Raw genomic sequence first — 22,478 nt, 5'->3', positions numbered from 1 at the left:
GCACCCACGCTTGTGTCAGTCTGTCAGCTATAAGCTAAGCTATAAGCTATAACCTAATACCCTAACAATACATTTGGTATAGAATTGATTTGACTTCTGACTTAACCGTCTAGACTCAAATGACAAGACTTGTCCTACAACTTACAATCATAAGAAGCAAGTGCTAAGATGTTATCTACAATTGAAAAACTATGCGAACTAAAAAGGCCTTTAAAGGTTGTTTGACTGCCTCTAAATAAACAAGCTGACTCTGTGCCTGAATCCGCTGGCACTGCTATGAATCCCTAGCACGCTCTCCTAAATTAATGCCTATTATTGTGTGTGTTCCTCTCCACACTGGGCTCCATGTCTGGACTTGTTTTAGACCCTTCACTTCCATCCATCCATTTCCCTCAGAGGCTGGACTTGAAACGAGGCCAAATATAAAGCAGTAACAGAGAGTACAGCCAGTGTTTTTGAAGAGTTTAAAAGAGTCCTGAAGAAGAAAGGGGGATAAATAATAACTGCTAAAGGAAAAACATAATAAAAGCCCAGTTTTCTTAGGCAAGTGGAGGCTTTCATCTTTCTATAACAATAATGTTCTCAATGAGTCTGCAGGCCTGTGTTTAGTCCAGGAAGCTTCAAGTGGCAGACATGAAAGGCTCCAGCTCCAGGCTCCAGACTGTACCGATTGAGCTCTCAGTGGAATATGGTATCTATCCTCTCCTTGCTCTTCCTCACTGTCCCTTCCCCCTTCCCACACGATAAGTTGACGCTGAGTTTCGGCGCTCCCAGTAGCAGTAAACCACGATAATATGGTCCCCCCCCCCTCCCCCAGGGTTTTGAAAATGAAGCATTAATTTGCTGTTGTACTTTGCAGCTGTTGCGTGGTGTGTGCTCTGTGTGTTTACAGTCAATGACATTTCACACATGTGCCATTTGTGTCTTTTAACTTCTGAATTTGGAAGGTTTGTGTATTTTCCTTTAATTCCCCTTATAGATTGGTGCCAGGAATAAAATTGTTATATGGTTGTGTTGCTACAAATAGGGTCAGTCTTTATAAGGCAAAGAAGTTGGCCACTCCAATTTATGACCAACATTATGACCTCATGAAGAAGGCTTTAATATGTCCCAAACACTTTCTAAATATAAAGATGCTTGCTTTTTGCAGTTTGTCTACTGATCCTTAATTAAAACAATATCAGAAACTTTAAATACATTCTATTTGGTTTAGTCTATTTTTTATCTAATTGGTCATGGTAGCAGATGTCAATCCTGTGTTTATTTTTGGTGGTAGAGATTTTACCTTGACTACACCAATACAATACAATATTTTCAATTAGGAAAAGGCAGAGAAAGCCTTAGTCCACCATGTCCATCCCATGATACAGAGGCCACGTTTGACATCACTGCCTGCAGATTTAATCAGCACAAACAACAAAACATTAGCTGTCTTGGTTTGACAGGTTAAACAGGAGAACAGGCTCATTTATTTACTTAATTTCACAGCATTTGTGTTACACATTAGATCCTGGTTTCAATCAAGGGATTTTAGTTCCAATTAGTTGGGGTTCCCCTACAAAATCTGCAATTGCGTTTTTTTTTCCCCCTCTCTGCCTTGATCTGCTCACACATTTGTTTAGTGTCCCACCCACTTCTCTTTATCTCCACTACACCCTCCCTTCCCCCAGTCCTCTTCCTCTGTGTCTCAGCACTTCTGGGGCTTAAGAGAGGATTGTACCACTCTAGCCACTCCCTTCTGACTGCCTCCCCTCCTCATACTGAGGAATGGTACGGCCCTGCTTTGCATAAGTTTCCTCTGAGTGAGTGTGAGTGCGGAGGGCCGGCACCGAGAGAGTTATTAGTCCCTTTTCAGCCGTTTGGATGTACATCTAGGGAGAAAGTCTACGCGCTGCTGCAGTACCTTTATCTTTGAAACAGTTGAGGTTATAATGTATTGTGCATACCCTGTCCCTGGAATGGGCAGTAACTCCTTAATGTATTACTACAACGGAAAATCGGTGAGTAATCGCTTTGGGAATGTGTATGTTTCAGAGATGCTGATGAAGTAGTGTGTCTGTCCATCTGACTGAATATACACTTGAGCATTCATGATTTTACCTTCATTCTTTTTTTCTGAAGCGGATGAATAGATGTGTCCAAGGCTCCTCTCTTTGATTTTCCAGTACATGAGTTGCACCTGTATGACAGCACTATTAGATATGTTCAGAGTATACAAACAAGTAATTATGAACATCAGTGTTGTGTTGAGTGAAGTACAAAGTTCTTTAAATTAAACTGTGAGGCAGAAAAAGTTTTTGCTGCTCAGAATTTATTTTTAACTGGCTGTTTCTTTGACTGTCAATGTAGTATGGAATAATAACAAGTGGGAGTCTGGGAATGATTAAGGGAAAGAGGCTGCCTGTTGAGGTTAGGCTTTCCTGTTTGCAGATTGAGCTCTGAGCACCAAGTGTTGCTGTTATTCCATCTGCTTTAAATCACGTCTGCATTCTCCACGCCACAGGGAGCCTGATGTGATTTCTAACTTCTCTGTAATGAGCTCTTTGATTTGTCTGAAATAGTAGTTTTGTGTGTAAGGTTTTTTTTTGGTAAATGTGTATGTGTGTGGTGTGTGTGTGTGTGTGTGTGTGCATGTGTCTTTTTTTGTTTTGTTCTGAGTAATTATATCTTTTAAGTTTTGAAATTCATGTATTTGAGTTTTATTAAGTCACAACAACATCAGTAATAGTAATAGCAACAATAATAATCATATGTTTTAGGAGGTGATCCTGAATTCTACTTCCTTTCTTTAGAGGAAACATTGTTGGTTGGTTCACTGCTCTCACTAGCTCTAGCTTTAATTGTTGACTACTTTACATCCGTATATGAAAAGAGCTGTCATTCAGTTTGGTTGGGACAGCAGGTTCTTGTGTTTTTATTTTCTCAGTGGGGAATCTTCATCTTTGAAATTCCAGCTATATATGCAGTAAGGAAAAGGCTAGGAAAAAGGCCCCATGCCTGGCTTTGCCTCGGACCCCCAAGTCACTAAGTCCACCCCTGCTCAAGGACACATTGCTCCTACAGTAGCTGAATGGGATCCGTGTTCCAGTAATCCTGATGTAATGATCTAGTCTTAAACAAATTCCACACCCAGATCTTCCACCTGTCATTGTCTGTACTATTTATGCTGTTATGTATAGGACACATGCATTCAAAGGAAAAATAAAGAGGTTTGCCTTTTATGATGTGGTATAGGGCGTAATATCACTGACCTGTGACTTTGGAAAACAAACTGAAAACACTTTTCTATCACTACAAACATTGTAGATCATCATTTATTTCATACATCAGACATCAGAGAAATTGAGGGTAAATATTGTTCTCTGTCCAGGGCACTGACATGTTGGAAAAGTTGCTAGAATCCCCACATGAATGAAATCTGCTAGCCTGTTGCAGCGTGTCTTTTCGTTGACAAAGACACATTAACACTTTGTTCCTCAGGGTTGGAGGCATTTGTTGTAACCTCCAGTCTATAGAAAAAGGTGCACCTGTAGTGAAGATGCACCTGTAGTGAATATGACTGTGAATGTTATTATTGGTTAGCGGTTTAACAGTTCTGGCAGCCAAATATGGAATACCCTCCCTTTCAGAATTACCAGCAAACTCTCCAGTCCAGAAACCTAAACCAGACGTTATTGAAAAGTCTTACTCAGGCTTGTGTTTCAACGTTCTTCATAAGCCATTACTGCATTTTCTCTTTGTTCCTACTGCATAAAAGAAACTTTGATGTTTTTCATATTAAGTAGTAACAGGCTGGTGTGACGACATGGCAAACAAATGGAGCGCATGTGGACAGAAGGGCTAAACTTAATGATCAAAAGCACTTGTTCAGTAACCGGTATTGACTCTCTTCAGTTTAAATGTTAGACGGTGTTAACTGCCTCCATCAACTTGGTGTAAGGTAGAGTTGCATGGCAGGCTCGCCATCTGGAGCGTTGGTAGACATCACAGTGGGCTGTTGGCTTGTGAGCTGGTGGCACACAACCAAATACAGATGGAGAACCTCAGTGATCTTTCTTCCGCCGCTAATTAGTAAATTCTGGCACGAAGGCTGTGTGTGGAGAGACTGTTTTCCAAAGAAAGCATCCCTTTTTGTATGAAGTAATGTCTTGATTGATTATAAATAACCTATCTTATTTTGTTGTTGTATATTTTTATTGACATGATAGTGCGCATACAGTTATGGGACATTTTGGAGATAATTTTTTATACAGACAGAGGGTGAAAGGAGAGAGAGAAAGAGAAACAGAAAGAAGGTTGTGTAATTATTATTATTGTTGTTGTTTAACTTTTTGCAAAGAGAGGCAGAGAGCCAGAGGGAGAGAGAGAGACAGGAGAACTTAGACCCTGAGGCAAAATAGGCAATATGAAGTACAAGTAAATTGAAACAGAAACAGCCGGAAGCCACGGCCGCTGAAGGTTGTGAGAACATGGCACAGTAGTATGTAAATAACCTTTTTAACACAATTCTTGTAGGTTTTGCCTCTCTGCTCTCCGTTCAACAGGTTACACTTGAGCAATTAACAACTTTCCCCTTGTGTGGCACACTATGTGCTACGTTGTGAGTGGATAATGAGACAGAAAAGAATGCTTATGATAGTCATAGGGAATATATTTATTTATTATTTATTTATATATTATATATTTCTGCAGTGCGGTTGCTTTAGAGAGATATTTTACATTTTTTATAACACCTGGTTATCTGCTGAAAAATGTTAACAACAAGTATTATTAACAAAAAAGGGCAAAGTATAGTATCGTAAAATTGTTTCACACAACACCTTTACAGACAACTCACCTCACTCAGCAAAGAGCCTTCAGTGTCACTAAGCTGACTGAGGTCTTCATTCCTACATACATACTACGTATCATAAAGAGTAAACAATCTAATCAAGTAAACTAATTGACCAAAACAATCTCTTAAGACTGAAGGAAGTGGTCCTGGTCCAGTTCGAAACCAATCTAGAGTTGTTCATTTGTGGCTTGAACATGATCCACATTAGTAAACAGACTATTGGGCTATCTGGTGATCTGATTGAATGTGCCTGGAGGAGGGAATTTGTTCAGTCCTTCTCTCCCTGCATCGGGAGTGGGTGAAGCCAGAGACCACATCAGTGTTGTTTGCCCTGCAATTCTTTTGATCCTCCTGCCCCGCTTGGCACACATATCGCTGTACTACAACGTGCCTATTGTCCTTCTCTTTTTGCTCTACCACCGGTGTACAGAAACAACTTTAAAGAAGAGAAACAGGCTTGTGGCACTTATTTGATTTCTGCCTCTCTGGGACTGCAGTAATCATTTAAGCGAGTTTAGTTGTGCTTCGATTAGAAGTAAAGCAAATATCCTGATGATCCATTCATCCCTGTAGGAGCAGGTTGATTGGAAGTCATTTAGGTACATTTATGGATCGCAGTATAGACTGAATCTGAGTTTGGTGTGCATCTCAATAGATAGGTAGATATACTTTGTTGGTCCCACAAGGGAAATGGTCATGTAAACTAAACCACACTCCTTTACATACTTGACAATACAACATTTTTGAGCAGTGTCTGTTCTGTTGACCTGATGAGAATTCTCTTTTCTTTTCCGTACACTCTCACTAATGTTTGATGTCCTTGTGACAGGTGTATGCACCATCTCCAAACTCTGAAGACTTTAACAGAGATTCACCTTCTTACTCCTCTCCTAAGCCCTCCAGCAGTATGTTTCCAAGCACTTTCTTTGGTAAGTTCAGATGTTTACAGTTTTTCGATTTGATTCAGACAAAACAAAAACATTTGTATTATGATTTATTCAGGAATATAAATGTCATTGTCCCAGTAAGACACTGCACATTAATTTCAGGCATTTTCACCTTTAAGATTATTTTCAACCTTATTATTGGCCATTGAACTACAATGGGCTACAAATGTTCACATGTTATATCATACAGATTCAAGACCAATATTCAGATTCTGGTCATAGCAGTATTTATTAATATTATGTTTGTGTAAAGTATTTATTTCTATGTTGCTGACCCTCAGGTCAACACAGATATCTCCTAGCTTAGTATTTTCCCCGCTGTGTTCAGGACACGGATCACATTTCAATCCACAAAGCTAAAACGTCTTCCTGGGAAGACCCTGAGATTAGGGTCAGCTATGGTACTAAACCTCAATGTAGTCAACTTTAATGCTGAAGTGGTGAAATCATTTTCATTAGATGGGACCCACAGTCCATCTGACCCATGGAACTCAACCAATGGGATCAGTCAGTCCAGCTACAGCGGAATGCTTGGAGGATCTTCATCTCACATGCCACAGTCAGGAAACTACAGCAGCCTGCACTCACACGACCGTTTGGTAAGTAGCTCAGCTATTGACCGCAACTTCAACCATTTCAGTCAAAGTAGCTACATGCTCTTTTGTTAGGAAAAGTCATGGAATTTAATTGAAAGATAAGCAAAGAAACCATATAAAGAAATCTAATGTGTACTGATCAGCATATTGGTCTTTGGCCGAGCCCCCACACCTCAGCTGCAGTGTGTGTGTGTGTCTGGTTAGTATCAGTGAAGACACAGCTGACCCTCTTTGTGTCAGTGTTTGATCTGTTGGTGTCTCCCTACCTCAGCTGGCTGTGCATCATAGGGAGCCTGTCTTTGTCTCTGTCCCCCCCCCCCCAATAACCATTGTCATTACCCGTGAGATCAAAGAGCGTCTTCTGATGTCAGAATGTAATTCACCAAACAGATAAGCTCTCTCACATTACTGAATTAATATGGACTTTAAATGTTTTTCTTCCAGAATTATCCCACGCACTCAGTCTCTCCAGACATCAATGCCAGTCTTCCTCCAATGTCCAGTTTCCACAGGAGCAACACCAGCACCTCACCTTTCGTCACCACAGCACACACCCCGTCTGTTAACACGGCTGATGGGGTCATGGGTAAGCTGACACAGTTCATAGTCAGCCATGTACCTGTGCAGACTGACTGATTTAATGGCCCCCAGCAGTAATCAGTGGTTAACATCCATAATGTAAATGGAGTGGAGCCTAGCAGACTAACAGCTGTGACCTCTCTTCATGTGTCAGAGTGTGTGATTACAAGGCTTCCCTCTGTGTTTTCCTAGCTGCAGCAAGTCGGGGAAACGCCACCGGAAGCTCACAGACAGGAGCCGCTTTGGGTAAAGCTTTAGCCTCGGTGAGTTAGAGCCCCACCTTTTACTGACAGGGTTTCCACTGTCATGGGAGTCATGGATTTTGAAAATGTATTTTCCAGGCCTACAAATCTCAGCTTTCAAGTTTAGTTGAATAAGTCTCATCGAGCCCTTAAATGGATCAATCTTTTTAAGCACCGGCCCAAAGACTCACAAGATCACTGATTTTGTTAATGTTAACTGGCAGCGACATCATAATGAAGTCATTTTTAAGGCCTGGTAATCCGCTGAAGAAAATTCTGTCTAAAAATAAGTTTGAGTTTACACTTACGTATGAATTTTAGGTTAAGGTGACATACAGTAGTTGTTGTAAAGGTTGACTTACTTATTAAACTACAGAAAGGTTATAGAAAAGTGTAGAATACTTGTACTGGGGATTCAGTCCATCTCCTTATACATCCCTCATGAAAGGAAATCACAGTGAATTTGGTTTCATTCACATGATTCAATCTTTCCTGAGTAGCCTCACTACTGCGGCAGTACTGCTTCAGTCTTTCAAAAAATGCAGCATGGTACAAATTAGACACTAATTCAGACCAAGTTGAACAAGCTAGAGTAGTGCATTGATATTCAAGCTACATAGTTGAAATGACACAATTGTGCATAGAAAGCTTTAGTCCAATATGTGACTTATTACGTATTATGACTTTATAGATCATAATACAAATAATGTGTATTTATATACGTGCAGACTCAATTGTATTAGCATGACAAAGCTGTAGTGAATGGACACAGTGCGTTGGGGTGGGGGTGGTTGTTGGCTCAGGGGCCACAGGTGAGTTTATAACTGCCATGGCTCAACTCCACGGGCCACCCTTTTGTTCTCTGGCCTTTTCAAAGAGCCGTGCTTATTGGCCTGACTCCGCCTGCGGGAGCGTAACTGATGATGAGGCGGAGCTTCATTTATTCTAGGAAAATGAAGTGTGTTCCGCTTTGAATAGCCAGCGAGGAAGAAGACCAGAAAGTCACATTTTTAGGTCAGAAGTCGTGGTTATAAAGAGCGAGGGTTTGAGAAACTAAGACGCATTTCAGATTTATTTGGAGCTTCATTGGTTTCCAGCAGACAGGCATTGTTAATCCTCCTTAGTTTTAAGTGTGAAAATGCTGAGTAGAGAGAAACAGAGCTTGGAAAAAGATATCTGTTTATCCCATCCCTCTCTTTAGGAAGTGGCCAAGTCCTTCTCTATGCTAAGTAACATACTGTACTTACTTCATTGAGACCTCCAGGCTGATGCTCCAAGTTGATTGTCGATTAACAACAAAACCCAGAGAGTGCGCTGATCTCTTCCTCTCTTTTCACACAGATTTACTCACCTGACCACACCAGCAGTAGTTTTCCATCCAACCCGTCCACACCTGTGGGTTCTCCTTCTCCTCTGACAGGCACAGCTGGTGTCGCCTTGGCAGGTACAGGGGTGTCTGCTGCTGGCACCCCGTCTGGGAGGGCAGGTAGGATATTAGTCTGGATTTTGATACATAACATCTTAATACACAAGATGAATTGATGATGGTTTATTTACAACTGATAGAATCGCAACATACAGCAGACAATATGGAATAAAACTTTTCAAGCATGCATCTGACATAACATAGGCACACAGGAAATGGACATAAAATGAAAAAAGTAAAAAGTAATAAAGGATAAGAGGACTCTTTCCCCTTCAGATCTTTTGTTGAATTGTGTGTTAAACTGTTGGTCTTGACCTGGCAAAACTGTTTATTAATGAAGATAATTTCTTGAATTTGGCTTTAATGATTTAATATATGTTACCTCTTAAACTGATGAGTCCTCATCACAAGCTGCTGATATCGCAGTCTAATGTTGTCTCTCGGGCTTCTGAAAAGAGCTTCATTAATCTGAACCCCCTTTGGAATAACATTTACATCTTAACTTTGATTAGCCATACATTAAAAGTGGATACGAAGGTTTAATGATAAATCTTTTAGTTAATTAAGTCTGTGCCTGTTTTCCCCCTACACTGAGCACATTAAATAGAGATGCTGTATGTATGAGAGGAATATGGACGATGTCAGACATGTTGGCTGAGATGAGGGAGAGTGAATGAAGGGAGAGAGTGAGGGGAAGCCCACTGCGTTGTTTCAGAGACCAGTTGTGTCATGTGCGGTAATGTAGTGGTGACAGCTGTCTCTGCATACCCCCAACCTCCCCCCCCCCGCCCCCCGTCTTCAGCTGCTGCCCTGCCCCATGGACAGCTGCCCCCACAACCCTCCCCCCTATTTATCTGTCAAAGGGTAAGGGAGGGTGGCTCTGACTCAGCTAATGAGGAAGACTGTGACGGCCCCTCATAAGAAGATCCCCTCTCATTACACGCTTGTTGTCAAGTTTGATCTCTCTAAAATTATTCCAATAATCTGCAGCTAAAAGTATTTTGGTGATTTTTATGAAGCACTTGAGCCTGTTATTTAGGTACAAATGAGTGAAATATTGCATCTCCTTATGTACACCATAAGGTTGGAATAATTGTTTATTCCAACTAAGAGGCTGAGGTTTAGTGCCGCCAAAAACATCAAAGCGGCTCCACTGAAAACTATAAAATACTTAATCCTCAAAAAAGTATTCTCAGAAAAGTAGTGTTTTTCCTTTTTAACTACAAATGTTCAATGTTTCTTCTGAAATGTGAAAGTAATTTACATAAGAAATAAAAACAGCAATGTTTCTTCTAAACGGACAACTGGGATTGGAAGAAAAGGAAATCGTTTCACTAATTATTCAGTTAATTACGCCTCCGGGGTTTGAAGAAGAACTTTACTTTGAAAATGGCATTTGGCATGCTGCTAATGTATGAACAGCAACATCCATTTATCATTAAGATTACACCAGTATAAAGCACATTACTCATGACTGGTTTGTTCAATTAGCCCTCTGTGGTGCACGTGGGGCCTGCAGCCGCCGGCTCATTTGTCAGCCCTGCCAGCCAGAAGAGGCTCGTGTGAACTTCCTCTCTCTCTCACCTGGGGGAGGCTCTCTCATTTCATCTTCCCAAGTCAATAATAAGACCATTTAAAAACAGTGTTTGAGTGCTTGAAAAACACTAAATATTAAAGGTAAGGTAACACACCAACATGCTGGAAAAATAAGCACAACAAATCTATTTCAGATGACTTTCATCAGAAACACTGAAGAGTGCCAGAATGTGCTCCACTGATCACCTCATCAGTGGAGCCGACTGTTGAACCACGTTGCATGTTTGATTACTCCAACTTTCAAATTTCAAGGAATACAAAAAACAGCTTTGTTTTGAGCTCAGGGTGTTATCCAACATTTCTCAACTGCTCATTAACGTGCAGATGCTGTCTATGTTCCTGGGTGGAAGTGGGCGTTAGACCAACGCTGTGCTGGCTGGAGAGTGAGGATGCAGTCCAGTCATCAGGATGTGGTGCCTGAAAGATAGCACAAAATCGAGCAACAAGAGAGCAGAAAATGAGGATGTCAGCGTCTTATGCCTGCTTGTGTGTCGGTCAGCTTCTGAATCAGCTGATTAGTTGTTTGACGGTACAAATCTTTGCTAATCTGTTTTTCCCTCTTCAGGTACAAACCAGTGGCCCCATGCTAGTGGACAAACCCCCTCGTCTCTAAATTATGAGAACTCCCTTCATTCCTTGGTAAGCTCCCTCGCCTCCTCTCTTGTCTACTGAGCACAGAGTTTGACGGATGCTTGCTGTAGTTTGTTGCCCATGGAGGACTGAGCTAGCATTACAGGGGGATTCCTGTCTGACAACTGTTTTGCTGAGAAAGGTGGGAGTAAACGAAAAACACAACTGAACAATACCTCTCCCCAGGGTCCTGCCATCTGTCTTCTAGGCCAGGACGGGGATGTTGGTTAGGGGAAGGGCCGTGAGTTAAGGGGAGGGGGCGGCAGCTGTTTGGCTGAAGCTTGTCTCCAGGATTCCTAAGCTGCCACAGAGCCACAGATCAGATTCCAGCCAGCAGGCGATCCGATGAACGTGTCACATGATCTTCTGGATGGTTTAATATATCTGCAGAGTGTAGCAGTACAGTACAGTACAGTGCAAAGGAATGTTCATGATTAATAAACACAGAGCAGTCAAGACAAATACAAAACGGTGCACTAAAATATAAATAAAATAAACTTACACCATCGTATGGAACACATTTTGAGCTTTAACATGGTGGTTGATTTCAATTGTACGGTGAATTTGGGTCTGAACATGATCCCAACAAGTTCTGAACTAAATACAGGTTGATTATGTAAAAGCAGATGTGTTCAGCATCAAACTCCACCTTTGATTCTCTAAACCAAATCATTTAGATGCTTTGACAAGGTGCTAGCATATCAAGCTTAGCTAACATGTCTTCAGATGAACAGCAGACGCAGCATGTGGTTGTACGAGCTCAGTATGTGCTCCATTCTCCGGTTGAGCTGTCTGTTGGCAGCACATGTTCTTCATATAATATGAAGCAACATGTGCTTTTCTATTCATTGTTTTCAAGTCAAATTCAGCTTCTGTTGACAGATTTAGTTTGAATACAAGAAAAACATTAAAATCCCCTTCCCAGGCACTGGTCTGTCCTGACCTGGTATTTAGTCGCCGCTCTTTGTGTGGCTGATACCACCAAGATTGTGGCACTCCACAGCACAGCAGCTGTGAATGTAAAGCATTTTGTCTTTTCTATGTGTGTGTTACATAAAGCAATATTAATTAGAGGTATCATTTATAAAAAACATTTAAATTATGATTATGAATGTGGCATTCGGTAGCTGAGCAGGTGTTCAGTTACGCTTTCTTCTTCCTACCATATTTTGTATATCAGTTTGGTGTGTGGCTCATGGGCTTTCTGCTCTAAATGTGCCCAGTGACATCCATCCAGGTGATCCTGTGTGATCACAAACAGGAAACCATTTACTGGCCTCAAGTGGATGTAATGTCACTAACAGACCAAGAGTGCATTCAGACATTTCATTGTTAAGAAAAACCCTATTCGCTCTGTTCTCTATCACCTCTGAACTCTCATGTCATCTGGCATTAGTGACCCAGTCTGTCAGTCCTTTCATGGAAATGGAGTCAAGTACCTGCACTTCATCTCTATTACACTGTACGTTCCTCACTCATCTTTTGAGTTAAGCAGCCCAACTAAAGTCACCAACTGGGAATTGGGCCCTTAGTGTTTTTTCTACAAAAATCTCTCCTCAGTGTTTTTCTGCTGTTTCACTAATATTGATGATTCTTGTTCCTTTTTGACTTTGGCAGAAGAATAGAGTTCATCAGCAGTTACATGAGCATCTCCAGGATGCCATGTCTTTCTTAAAGGATGTCTGCGAGGTACACCTGCCCTTCAGATTGAGTCCTTATCCATCCTTTGTTCCATACGTCCTCCTTTTTGTTTATTTTCATAAGCTGGACTCTTTGGGTTCCTCATAGTGAAATGCAGATTAATGTGTCTCTTTTGTTACTTTGTTTTTTCAGTTTTGCCATTTCAACTTAGGTTTTTAATTAAGAATTGAATGTTAAAGCTGTAATGTTGAGCTCAATTTTACAGTAAGGCCTCAAAGGTCTGCCATTGACCCAGACTTTCAATTTTTAAATCACACTCAGTCAGACACAGTCTTTTCAAGGTGGTTTCTACAATGGAGCGTCACCAGGCTCATCGTAAAATTAAGCTATAAACATGAAGCCCCTCCCTCATAAGGAGTGAGTGAAAGCTTTGCTGCCGACAACAGCCCAAAAAAAATGTTGCAAAGCTAGAAGTCTCCATTTTTGACTCTGTATTTTAAACACACACCACCTCAAGTTGAAATGGCTTCATTCTTCTTGCATTTGTATCTTCTGTAGCCTATGATTCATTCTTTTAATTCATCCACTAGTCCGTACAATCAGTGTTTGCACATTCTGGCCTTATATGCTTATACTTATCTGTTGATTTTTTTTTTCTCTTTCCCCTTCTCCCTCTCTCTAAACATTCACCATCCAAATCCCATGGCTCTTCTAGTCCCGAATGGAGGATCGTCTGGACAGGCTGGATGATGCAATCCTCGTTCTAAGGAACCATGCAGTGGGCTCCACTGCCAGTCTGCCCAGCGACATCCACAGTCTGTTGGGACAAGCGCAAAATGGGCCAATAGCAGCCATCGGAGCAAACTTCCCTGCATCTGCATTGGTTCCAAATCGGACAGCAGCAATGGTATCAATTTTCTATTTATTTAAGGCATTATGCTGAGGAATGAAACACATCTATTTGTAACCGCACATGCTCTACATGTAGCTACGAAAAGCTCCAGCCACCTGTTTACACAGTGTCTCAGTTTTTGTCTCAGTTTTCTACACATTTTCTTTCCTGACATATTTTCCATAAGTGTAGTTGCTGGCCTATAGCTCAGAACCCTACTGGGAGCAGCTATAAACACCAGAGTCGATGAGAAATAAGAAAAAGAGTCAACATTTTCAATTCTTGATGAAAGTCTGAACTACCTTAGAAACTGTAAGACTGCAGGTCTTAATATAAATCATGATGCACTTACCCATCCTTCATCTTTACACTTTAAACAGCCGAGAAATTTGAGCACATCTGTGGTAGACATTAGAACAATAACTCACCATGTTTGGAAAATAATATCTTCCACATTTAGCAAACACGGAGCTGCATAGCAGCAGATATCAAATGTGGGAAGTACAAATTGTGTCGTAATTTGTTGAGTCATATTTTATCGTTTGTTTTGAAAAAAGAGTGAGTACAGTATTTCCTCATTGAGGGCCAAGTGAAGGGAGACAGCCAGGACGTGGATCATGCTGTGGCAAGAAAAATAGAGAAAAGAAAAGCCCAGCTACCCTGAGACCCAACCGCCTCACCAGTCACACATCCCACCATTCAAACAGCCCATCCTTGTACATTGACAGCGAAGAGTACAGACTCACCTAAAAAAATGTATTTAGAATTGAATAAACCATCCTTTAGTCTGGCAAAACCTGCAGATTTGTAAAAGTAAAATTAGCATGGTTCCCATTTGCAAAAGAGCTTATGAGTGTGTCCTCTACCAAAGATGGCAATAAATGAGCAATGTTGTAAATATGTTCCCAACATGGTAGACAAGCTTTGTAATTTCTGTTTAATAGTGATGCTGTAGTTGCTGGCTCTTTCTTTGTCGTCTATTTTGTTCCTCAACAAAAGGTTGGAAGAGTTCAGTTTGACAAAGAAGGCTCAGTGGGTCTGCCTCTTAACACACAGGGCTTTCTGTGTGTGAAGAGGTCCCCGCTGATACCCCACTCTCCACCCCCTCCCACCCTCTTTCCATCACTTTTTTTTAACAATCCAGGAAATCTGAGTCGTTGGAAATGTGTGTCTAGAGCTGTGGCCTCCACCCAAACAGAGCTCCTCAGCTGTATGGTAATCAGGCCCTGCCATGAAAATGACAGCGTTCTTTACTTGCCAGAGCCTCGGCCTCCCTCCTCCTCCTCCTCCTCCTCCTCCTCCTCCTCCAGACAAAGACTTGTTTGGACACCTGTTGAAAGCACAGCAAAGATTAGCGCAGTGCTGAGGAAGGAGAGGGTCTGAGGATTGTGGGGTTAACAGAGGCCAACATTGACTGGGGATGACATTCCATAAGAAAATGGGGAGATTCCCCGCCTTTCTTTGGTTCTCAGAAGATAAATCACCTTCATAGATGGAGAACATGTGGTAAACCTCAGGAAGGAGGACGCAGTGCTATGAGACAGTGGAAGTTAATGTGAACCAAATACTTGAAAACAGAGTGAGTTTAGCTTGATATCTTTTTAAACTGAAGTGCAGTAGCAGAATTCATGTATTCTATAAAAAGGGTTCTCCTGACAAGTCATCCACCAAACACGGCTGTCTATTCAACCTTTTGTCTCCTTTGTCCTTCTTCTCTGTGTTGCTGCAGGCTGCTAGTCATGCTGACGATGTTGCCGGTCTGAACAGCAGCCATCCAGGGCTGCCCAATGCTGGGTCTACGTCCAGCAAAGAACTCAACCATCAACTGGAAACCTTCAGAGGTGTGCAGCACAGCACTCTCACACACAGACCGTAGCTGATGGTAGCTTAAGGACAGCACTGTATACGAGTTAGGCTGTACATGTTAAATATGTTTATACGTCTCCCACGCAGGTCTCACTTCAAGCCTGGCCAGCCAGCTGCCTGTCACCCTGGAGCTGAAGGTGGAAAAACAGGACAAAGATGAGATGCATGAGAACCTCTCCGCTGATGGCAGGTCAGATGATGAGAGTGACAAAAGAGTTGTTTATATTTGTTTGTATTCCTCTATTTAGGCAATACATTTTTGTAAACATTGTGTAAATACCATGTTTAGTTTGACATCCACATAAATCTTGTTCAAGTTCCAGTTCACACTCAGAGTTGGCACGAAAGACTACGTAAGAGTAGTTCATCGTAGTAAAGATAGATTAACAGAGGTGCCATAAAAAGGTTTTGGAATTGAGTTGGCAAATAAGTGTAAGAATCTTGTCCATGTTGTTGCACTAAGGTCAAACATTTAGTACATTTTTTGACATATTTTCTGCCTTTGATATTTTTTCAGTTTGTCGTGAAATAGTTTTGACTTGTCTTTTATCTTCTTATCTAGCCAATTAGAGAGTAAAAATAGAAAAGTCTATTCCTACTCTTTCTCCCCCTCAGACGTTGGGTATTCAGCAATAAAAACATGGAATTTTCCTGATTTCTCCCTTAGTATCAACCAGGATGAGGACCTGAATCCAGAGCAGAAGGCCGAATGTGAGCGCGGGAGGAGAATGGCCAACAACGCACGTGAACGCCTAAGAGTCCGCGACATTAACGAGGCCTTCAAGGAGCTTGGGCGCATGGTCCAGCTGCATCTGAAGAGTGAGAAGCCCCAGACGAAGCTGCTCATCCTCCACCAGGCTGTGACTGTCATAATGAGCCTGGAGCAGCAAGTCAGAGGTCAGCGTCCACCTCAGTCACAATAACGGAAATGTCAGTGTTTGCTAATTGTTATGATTAGACAGTAAATATGAGTTAAAAGAAGAAGAATTGCAGTAAACTCCTTCATGGTGGTTTATAGAGCTGTAACTGCCCCTCAAACCGCACATCTAACAAACCCATGCACAACTCACCGCAAATAGCAGAATGTGTTATGTGTGTCGTAGTTGCTCCTCAATCACGCGCCGCATGTGTTTTTCGCATTTGCACGTCTAAACACCTGTCTGGTTACATGCTGATTCATACACATCAAGCCAGGCCACCACTGTGAGCATGCCTGCATGATAGTGATCCCAGATGTGCTTGCAAAAGAGAAGTCACTTTCTCATCACCAATAGAGATTTTGTTCAATGATTATTGTTGATCATATTTCTAAGAAATCCTTTCTGATCCCTGTCAGATCATGCAGATTTTCTGTTTAGACAGACGTACAAGAAACTAAAAAAATATCATTTTTGCCACCTTTAAGGGCGCTGGCAGTGGTGCCTCGCTTTCTGTGTAGATAGACACCAAAATATGTGTCTGATGTGAGATGTGAGTGCGCACTGTGTTTGTTGCATGTCTGTTTGTAAGACGTGTCGGATGAATCCTAGCACGACAAGCAGGAAAGAAATGTATATGGATGAAGCTACAGAAATGAATGCTCTCTCTCCCTCTCTCTCTCTCTGTCATCTAACCTCTCTGTCTCGCTTTCCTCTAGCCTCACTCACCCTCTTTGTTTGTGCCTGTCCCTGTATTTCCCTCTCTGTCACATACAAACTAATGCGCACTTTATACAAATAGAAAATGCAGAGTTGTCAAAGTTTGCACAATATTTATCATCGTCGCCCTTATAACATTTTGTGCTGTATTCCTTTTGGTAGGTTACGTAATAGTTGTGGGTTATAGCAAGATCAAACTGCGATATTTATTACAGGCGGTGTTTGATCAGAGTACTAAATGGTCTTTTTGTGGACATGTGGATTGTATATCTGGTTGTTTCATGATGCGACAAATTAAAAGATTTATTTTGAACATTCAGAGCGAAATCTCAACCCCAAAGCCGCTTGCCTTAAGAGACGGGAGGCAGAGAAAGTGTCCGGGGACTCTGGCGACGGCCAACAAACCCACACGGGGGTCCACCCTGGTCTGACTGACGCATCCAACCCCATGGGCCACCTCTGACTATCAGGTACTCTCACCTCGAGATTAAAATACACTGTGCAATACTGTGCAAAATGTGCATATTTAGAAATTAATGGTTTGAACCTTGAAGTTAAATGTCCCATGTTTTAGTTCCATGGTTTACTATGTAGGATATAACAAAAGTTATTCTTGACTGATTGTTTTGCATAATGTTAATACATATCTGCACGCTCCCAAACTGCTACGTCTATGCTTTTATAGAGGTTGCCACACTTGATGAACAATTAAGTTTTAACATTTTAGTTGAAGAGACATATTGCATATTACTGAACATTTAAAATCAAGGGGATTGTTGATGAAGCAACATCTGGTATATTTAGCCAAATGGCAAATTTGACAAAGTGAAATCTGTTGTGGGGTTATAATATTGTCATGTCCAAATTTATAAATCATAGGACTGATACAAGCTGAACTTAATTCCTCACACACAGTTATTAATGCTGTCTGTGATCAATCTATTTCTTTCCAGATCAAAGTGATCCAGATCATTTCGGATTGGCGTTGGTGACCTCGCCTCCCAGACAGAACTCACCATTTGGATGAGAAAGACCACTTGGAGCAAAAATACGCAAGACAAGAAATGCAATCCAGAGCCGAGCATCCGGCTCTCTGTGACATCAGCTAAATTCTGCCCATCAGAAAACCTTCAGCACATATATGTCTGTGTTTGCTTCTGAACAATCAGAGACTCGCAATCTCCTCCGACCATAAGAGGAAATTGCCTTGTGCCTAAACTGAATTGACGAATGCATTGTAACAGCAGTTGTTTTTGTTTTTTTTTGTCTATTTTATTTCTATTTATTATGTTATTGAGCTATAAAGTGTATGTCTAAAGGGAAAGTCAAGTCATTTCAAAGAGAATCACATGGATTTTCAGTCCACCTATAGTTTGCCAGTTCTGCAGCTCACCTGAGTGTTTGGCAAGTTCCTTTTGAAGGAAAACACTCTGTTACTGAGATTCCAATTAATTTATTGGCAGATTTAGAAATATAAAGAATCTGCATAGTGACAGTTTACATGTTAACCATGGTCAGCAAGGTAACAAAACATCTTTGGAGGTGATTCAGTTCCGTTCAGTTCAGTTCAAATCACCCACTTCACTTTCTACAACTGTGCTTAAACAACAATTTACAACCGCCTCAAAAGCATTATGGGAAATGCAGTCCATCAGCACCAGCTAATTCATTCTGAATGCTCCAGAACATAAACATTTCATCACATTATTCAATCTAATACATTTTCTCCTTACACTAAAAGCCAATGTCAGGGTTTCTGCTGTCCCGTTTTTCGTCTTAAAGGACGTGCTGGGTGTTGCTACTGTGTCCATAATGTTGATATTAGTAATATGGGTGAAGCAGCCCTCGTTAGCCATGCAAAGGGAAAAGCATCACCGAGCAAAGCAGAGGTGGCACTTCCTTCCTTCCTTCCTTCCTTCACCTCCAGTTAGAGCTAACAAGAACCACTATAGTTGTAGTACCAACACATCAGATGAGTCTTGTGATGCTCAAATAGCCGGGGCCAGCCCTTCAGACCACACATCCGGCCTGAGACAACTATACACTATACAGTCACAGACAGGTGGCAAACTCTAGTTTTACTGAAAAGTCTGTTTAAGTTGTTTTATTTTCCGAAGTAATGAAAACACAGAAGGCCAACAACCGTTAGCATTCCCTGCACATGTTAGTGTCTTATCAAAAGGACATGGCACGCTGTCCTGGCGCTCCTTTGTGGTATAGTGTTAACATACTCTCTGTGCTTAGCCCATCCATACAGGCTTCTTCCTGTCACATCCTGCCACATTGATGAGGACGTATTTAAAAAACAAAGATGAACAGATGATCATGTCACTTCATCTTCTTTCCAGTAATATCCTGAAACAGTTAATTTGAAGAGAAGAAATCAAAGTAAAAAACTACTTACTTGTGTCATTTTTCTTCCAACGTATAACCTCAATTCTCAACTAGCAGACAGATCTAATGCCTCCAGTAATGGATTAAATAAATATTGCAGGATGTTTCATGGATTAGTCCATTTCATAGAGCTGTAGCACAATAAAGAACAAAAGCAGTTTAGCATTTTATTTTTTGTTTGCGGATATCGCTCTCAGCTTTATTTTGTCCCTCCGTGTGCATGCTTTACGTTGTTTTGGTCTTAAGACTTGCTTTGTATACCATTTATTTCCTTTGTATTGTCATGCCATAACCTACAACCTCAAACAAGGCTGCCACATTCAGAATGGGAATTCTACACAAAAAGGGAGATCAGTTAAAGTAAAGTACAGCACACTCATCCCCTCCCTTCATACGTCAGCTGTTGTGTTTCTGTGTCACACTGGTAGATCAGCAATAGCTGTCCTCCTGTTGCATAATATCTGTAACTTATTAATGTTATCAGTTTGGAGTCACAACTGCTTTTTCCCTTGGATAGACAGAGCTCTGAACCATTACCATGATTTATAAAAATGCAACTACCATTATTTAACAAAAGACGCTGCATTGGAGCATCTAACTTCCTCACAAGCCATAGCAAAGCAGCTGCAGGATTGTTTTTAATCACCCCAGTGTGCAGTAGGTCCCTCTGGCAGGCTACCACCTCCATCATGACTGCATGATGGAGTGCTTCTCACACTATCATTACTGAGGTTGCAGCTTTTTGCAATTTCATAATAGCACTTACCATATCACAGTTTTAAGTTCCATAAATTATGCAGCATAGATTGTGTTTAATTTCTGTTCAGTGCAACGCAGTAGAACAAGATATGTGCGGTTTGAGTGCAATCGCTGGTGCTGTAAGATCTACAAGGGTCAATGATGAAGGAGTGTAACATCTGAAACAGGGACGTGTGTCTGTGACTGAGTGTGGCCTCTTACTTGTTTTCAGTATTCTCGTGTTTGTATGCACATTGGCAGATAGACTGAAGGTATGATGTCACTTCCTGCTCTTATTCCTTCATTTTTCATTTCCTGTTCATTTTTTGCTCCTCTTTTTGCCACGTTAGACTTTAAGAGAAAATGAAAAGAAAAAAATTCATTTGGCTTATTTTTCACTGTAGTTAGTCTTTTATACAATAATACTGTAAGAATATTTCTTGAATTCTAAATATTACTCTTTCTAGATTTTTGAAAGCAAAAGTTTTGAGTAAAAAGTTTCTTACTTTATTTTACTATATTAGATAGTAAAATGTACGGTTATTCACCATAATCTGTCCATTATTACCAGAAATTTACAAACTACATCTCAACAACGCTGTAGGTTGTCAGTCGTAGTCGTTTAGGAGCTTTAATAAGCTCAAGATTCCAAAAATTGCAAGATCTGAAGTTTTGTTCTTGAATACTGAGGTTTTGTTGATGCACATGAAAAAATATACAGGTTCAAAAATCTAGATTTTCTGTCTTTTTCGCCAGGAAAACATAATGTATATAACATTTATGTTGCAATAAATGTGCCATCTTTTTTTAAAAACTCCATTGTGTGCTTTTATTTCTCTCTCCTTGATCTGTTTCTCAATGTTTACTTTTGATTGGATAAAGTCTGAATCAGCTAAGTCCCTAAGAAATGCAGATTCTTCTTTTTGCTCTTCTGAAGAAGTTTCTGCAGTGGATTTAGGTCAAATGAGTGTTTAATAGTATCTGAGTCATTGTTGGAGATAATGCCAGTGGACCATTGTAGTCTTAATGAAAGGTACCATGGCTATATGTTTCTATTTTTAATAAAGCATAACAGCAGCAAACTGTAACCTCGGCCCATTTTTTTCATACAGGCAATCTAACCACAGCTTTAATTTCAAATCAGTGTTGTTGGTGGAAACATGGGAGTGTGTGTTTGGACCACCATGCTCCAAAGCTGAATGACAAGACTTGATGCACATCCTCCATGTAAAGTCAAAGAGCTGCTCCTCCGTCAGCATGCTGATTATCATCCACTGTCTTCCTCATGACTGTAACTTTGAATACTATTTATTCAATTCATTCATTTATAAGTATTTCAAATGTGTCCTGATATGCTGCTGTGAAACTACCAACAATGCCACCATGATACGTCAGGAATAGACACTATCACATCAACACTGTAGATGTAGCAGATTTCAGGAAGAGTCAGAGAAGGAGACAAAGCTGGAGGTAAAGATTGAGAAGGAGGAGGAGAGTGATGAGGAGGAGTTTAAGGAGGAGTCATACAGAGAAAGATTTGAGGTGGTGTCCATCTTTCTTTTCTCCAGCTCAAGGAGGAAGAAGAGCTGGAACAGATTGAGGGTGGGTCTGAGATGAAAGGTGAAAAGGAGGAAAAAGAGTCAGACTCTGAAAGTTTTCACTTTATATTGAAGGATTAGGACCTGGAGATGTAGACAATTAAGGTGGAATCATGTGAAGGGAACTGCAAGGCACTAAGGAGAAGAAGGGGATTAAGGGGGAGCTTATTTCCAACAATAAATCAAAATATATAGTTTAATATGAGGTGTGCATATAAGGTGTATATATGTGCATGACAACTGCTAACAACAAACAAAAACAATCAAACAAACACAAGAAAATCAGGACCTGCTTGTTGTTTGTAATGAGTTTCCAAAGATGGGGCCAGCAGTGGTTATTTCAGGGTTGTAGAGGTTTTAATGAGGCTGAAGCTACATACTGAGCATGCTCAGAGGTCCCAGCTGTGGCACCTCAGGGAGAACAGAGAACACATTGTGTGGCTGTAACTAAACACAGCAGAGCTTACGTTAAAGGCTGTGGCATGCATAAACACAAACATTGTACATCTATAAAGGCAAAGAGTAGCAAGGTCTCCATCATGGCTGGGTGAATATACTAAAATGTACTCAAGTTGCTTCATCTTCATCCATCTCAGTCTCATTGCTCGCTACACTTGTGGGCTCTCACTGCTGTCCCTGAAGGCATCTGATGCGTTCAAGCACGAGTACAACCACAGTCCTTTCAGCTCCTAATTAATAGATATAAGTATTCGTTATCTTGTGGGCTCTCCACTAGATGACGCTGTCGCTTCTGAAAGGCCTGTGGTTGTAAATTACATGCAGAATGTAGCATAAATGTAATTTCACTGACGTCATGAGTTTATATAGTCAGTTTACTGCCTATGTAATACTTCACCTTTTT

The 22,478-nt window shown here is 40.9% G+C and overlaps 1 protein-coding gene and 1 long non-coding RNA gene across 4 annotated transcripts in view; one reads left to right on the top strand and one right to left on the bottom strand.

Moving 5' to 3' along the window:
* The window catches only part of tcf12 (transcription factor 12), a 59,646-nt gene extending 38,740 nt beyond the window's left edge, over positions 1 to 20,906 (top strand). For 2 of the 3 annotated variants that reach the window (XR_012963975.1, XR_012963976.1), the window contains 13 exons: positions 5,664 to 5,763; positions 6,241 to 6,380; positions 6,822 to 6,963; positions 7,149 to 7,219; positions 8,540 to 8,684; positions 10,786 to 10,859; positions 13,207 to 13,398; positions 15,113 to 15,224; positions 15,337 to 15,439; positions 15,917 to 16,146; positions 17,207 to 17,356; positions 17,840 to 19,685; positions 19,987 to 20,906. Coding sequence is in view for 1 of the 3 variants with exons in the window: in XM_076155626.1 (XP_076011741.1) it covers positions 5,664 to 5,763; positions 6,241 to 6,380; positions 6,822 to 6,963; positions 7,149 to 7,219; positions 8,540 to 8,684; positions 10,786 to 10,859; positions 13,207 to 13,398; positions 15,113 to 15,224; positions 15,337 to 15,439; positions 15,917 to 16,146; positions 17,207 to 17,349 (1,452 nt within the window). In the remaining 2 variants the exon portion in view is untranslated. The other variant, XM_076155626.1, reaches the window with a different exon arrangement.
* On the bottom strand, positions 10,548 to 11,974 carry LOC143004605 (uncharacterized). Its single transcript, XR_012963977.1, has 3 exons — positions 11,794 to 11,974; positions 11,027 to 11,234; positions 10,548 to 10,637 (listed from the first exon to the last, which is right to left on the bottom strand). It is a non-coding gene; the product is annotated as an uncharacterized LOC143004605 (long non-coding RNA).
* Positions 20,907 to 22,478: the final 1,572 nt, after the last annotated feature.

The sequence above is a fragment of the Genypterus blacodes genome, unplaced genomic scaffold (assembly GCF_046128005.1).
Source record: "Genypterus blacodes isolate CSIRO-AG114 ecotype Tasmania unplaced genomic scaffold, CSIRO-AGI_Gbla_v1 ptg000067l_1, whole genome shotgun sequence".
NCBI lineage: Eukaryota > Metazoa > Chordata > Actinopteri > Ophidiiformes > Ophidiidae > Genypterus > Genypterus blacodes.
This window is presented reverse-complemented; position numbering and strand designations above follow the sequence as displayed.